Raw genomic sequence first — 2,169 nt, forward strand, 5'->3', positions numbered from 1 at the left:
CATGTCAGCAGTGGGGATGGAGCTGCTCCTTCAGTGCCTATTTGTGGGACGCAGAAGCCTTAGAGGTGTCAAGTTCACAAGAGCAGAGGGGATGAGGTTCCAGGTCCTGAAGGAAGAAGGCTCAGCACTAAGCCAGCACAGTGGTTTACATCTTATGGGCCCCTGTTGGTCACATGAAACCCCAAGGAGAGCTGGCATGGTACTACTTACCTCTTACTGGCTCCACAGGGTCCTGAGGAGAAGGAGATCCTCTCTCCAGGCTTCAGCGGTCTGCATCACCCATTCGTCTCCTATACTTGACTACCAGGGATCATCATGCCTCGTGGTCACAAGAGTAAGAATCGTGCCCGTTGGAAGCGCCGCCAGACTCAAGGGGAAACCCAGGCCCCTGAAGAGGCGAAGGCCGCTGCTGCAGAAGAGGAAGCCCAATCTCCCTCATCTTCACCTCTTTATGAGGCTTCTCCTACTAGTGGGGCATCTCCTCCTTGTGAGGATTCTCCACCTCCTGATGATTCTCCACCTCCTGAGGATTCTCCACCTCGTGAGGCTTCTCCACCTCGTGAGCATCTTCCTCCTCGTGGGGCTTCTCAGCGTCTCCCTGGTCTTTCCACTGAGCTGAGTTCTCAGAGAGTCCCACCCATCCCCAAAATTGATATGTGTGTCTACTGCACAGAGGATGATGAGGGTGACCTGGGCGAATATGGTGGGGGTGCTAGTTCCTCAGGGGGTGCCGCAGGGGGCCCCCAGAAAGATCCTCTCATCAAAAGGATGAGACTCCTGGTGCAGTTCCTGCTGCACAAGTATAAGATAAAAGAGCCATTGATCACCAAGAAAGAAATCATGAAGATCATCAACAAGAAGTACCAGGAGCGCTTTCCTGAGGTCCTGCAGAGAGTCTCTGAGCACATGGAGCTGGTCTTCGGCCTTGAGCTCAAGGAAGTCGACCCCAGCGTTCCAACCTACCTCCTGGCCAATGTGCTGGAGATCAGCCGGGAAGATTATCTCTTTGATAGTAAGACGTTCCCCAAGTATGGGATGCTGCTGCCTATCCTGGGCATGATCTACATGAATGGAAACCAGGTCAGCGAGGAGCAGCTCTGGCAATTCCTCAATCGAGTTGGGGTCTCTGATGGGAAGAGGCACTTCCTCTTTGGAGACCCCAGGAAGCTCATCACCAAAGATATGGTGCAGGAAAAGTACCTGGAGTACCGCCAGGTACCCGGCAGCGATCCTCCAACTTTCCAGTTCCTGTGGGGTCCCAAGGCCTATACCGAAGCCAGCAAGGCCAAGGTCCTAGAGTTCATCCTCAAGATGCAGAAAATGGATCACAAGGCTTTCAAAATCCTGTTTGTGGAAACTTGGAGAGAGGAAGAAGAGAAAGCAGCAACCATGAAGTGGTCCGCGGGTAATTTTAATGCCAGGGCCAGGGCCCGATTCAGGGCAAAGTCCAGCAAGGCCTCCCGTGAAAAGAGAGAGTAAAGGTTTTCCACATTGTTACCGAAAATGGCTATAAGTTGTCTAAGTAGAGGAGGCGAGGTGGGGCTCCTATGGGCACATATATGTCTTCTATGTGTCTATTATGCATGAGTTACGTAAAGATTTGGCACGTTTTTAAAGTTGTGCCTTTAAGTTGAATGTGTCTTTGTAACCAGAGTCAAAATGTACCCTTATACCCTTATTTCCATTGTGCAGAATTCAATGTTAACATGGTGTGTTTGGTTAAACAAATGGAAAAGTGACATGGGAACAGGGGCAACTCCTTGGACATGTCAGAGAAATCAATGGCCAAGAAATATGTACAAAAAGCAGTTGGGGAGAGAGTATAGAACAAGTAGTTGATTCTTAGTTTCTAACATTCTTATTGATAAAAAAATAAGTTTTATACCTGAATGTCTTTGTGTTTTTCTTGATGTGTAGAATAAAAAAAAAAATCATTGATTTAGATCTCTTGTTCACTTGGCTCTTGTTTGCCCAAACAGGAACTGAGCACCTCCTCTTTGCAAGCTTGCAGGGACCTTTATGCAATTTTTTCCCCCTTCTCAGCGACCAGCCTACCTTTTAGTGCATAAAACCTGCTGTGACTATGTAAGAGGCTGAAATGGTGTCTGAGACCTCAGGCACTAATGAAAGGGGTTGAGGCCTTCAGTCTTCCCTGTAGTGGAAATCAAA

General features: G+C 48.7%; 1 protein-coding gene across 1 annotated transcript; it reads left to right on the plus strand.

The window, feature by feature from the left end:
* Positions 1 to 315: 315 nt before the first annotated feature.
* LOC102857102 (melanoma-associated antigen B4-like) lies at positions 316 to 1,479 on the plus strand. Its single transcript, XM_006885086.1, has one exon. The coding sequence runs from the start codon at positions 316 to 318 to the stop codon at positions 1,477 to 1,479; it is 1,164 nt and encodes a 387-aa protein (XP_006885148.1).
* The last annotated feature ends 690 nt before the right edge of the window (positions 1,480 to 2,169 follow it).

This window comes from Elephantulus edwardii, unplaced genomic scaffold (genome assembly GCF_000299155.1).
Source record: "Elephantulus edwardii isolate Elephantulus edwardi_28Jun2011 unplaced genomic scaffold, EleEdw1.0 scaffold00040, whole genome shotgun sequence".
Taxonomy (NCBI): Eukaryota; Metazoa; Chordata; class Mammalia; order Macroscelidea; family Macroscelididae; genus Elephantulus; species Elephantulus edwardii.

Coding starts and splice junctions, on each gene's coding strand:
- LOC102857102 (XM_006885086.1), top strand. CDS start 316: ATGCCTCGTGGTCACAAGAGTAAGAATCGTGCCCGTTGGAAGCGCCGC.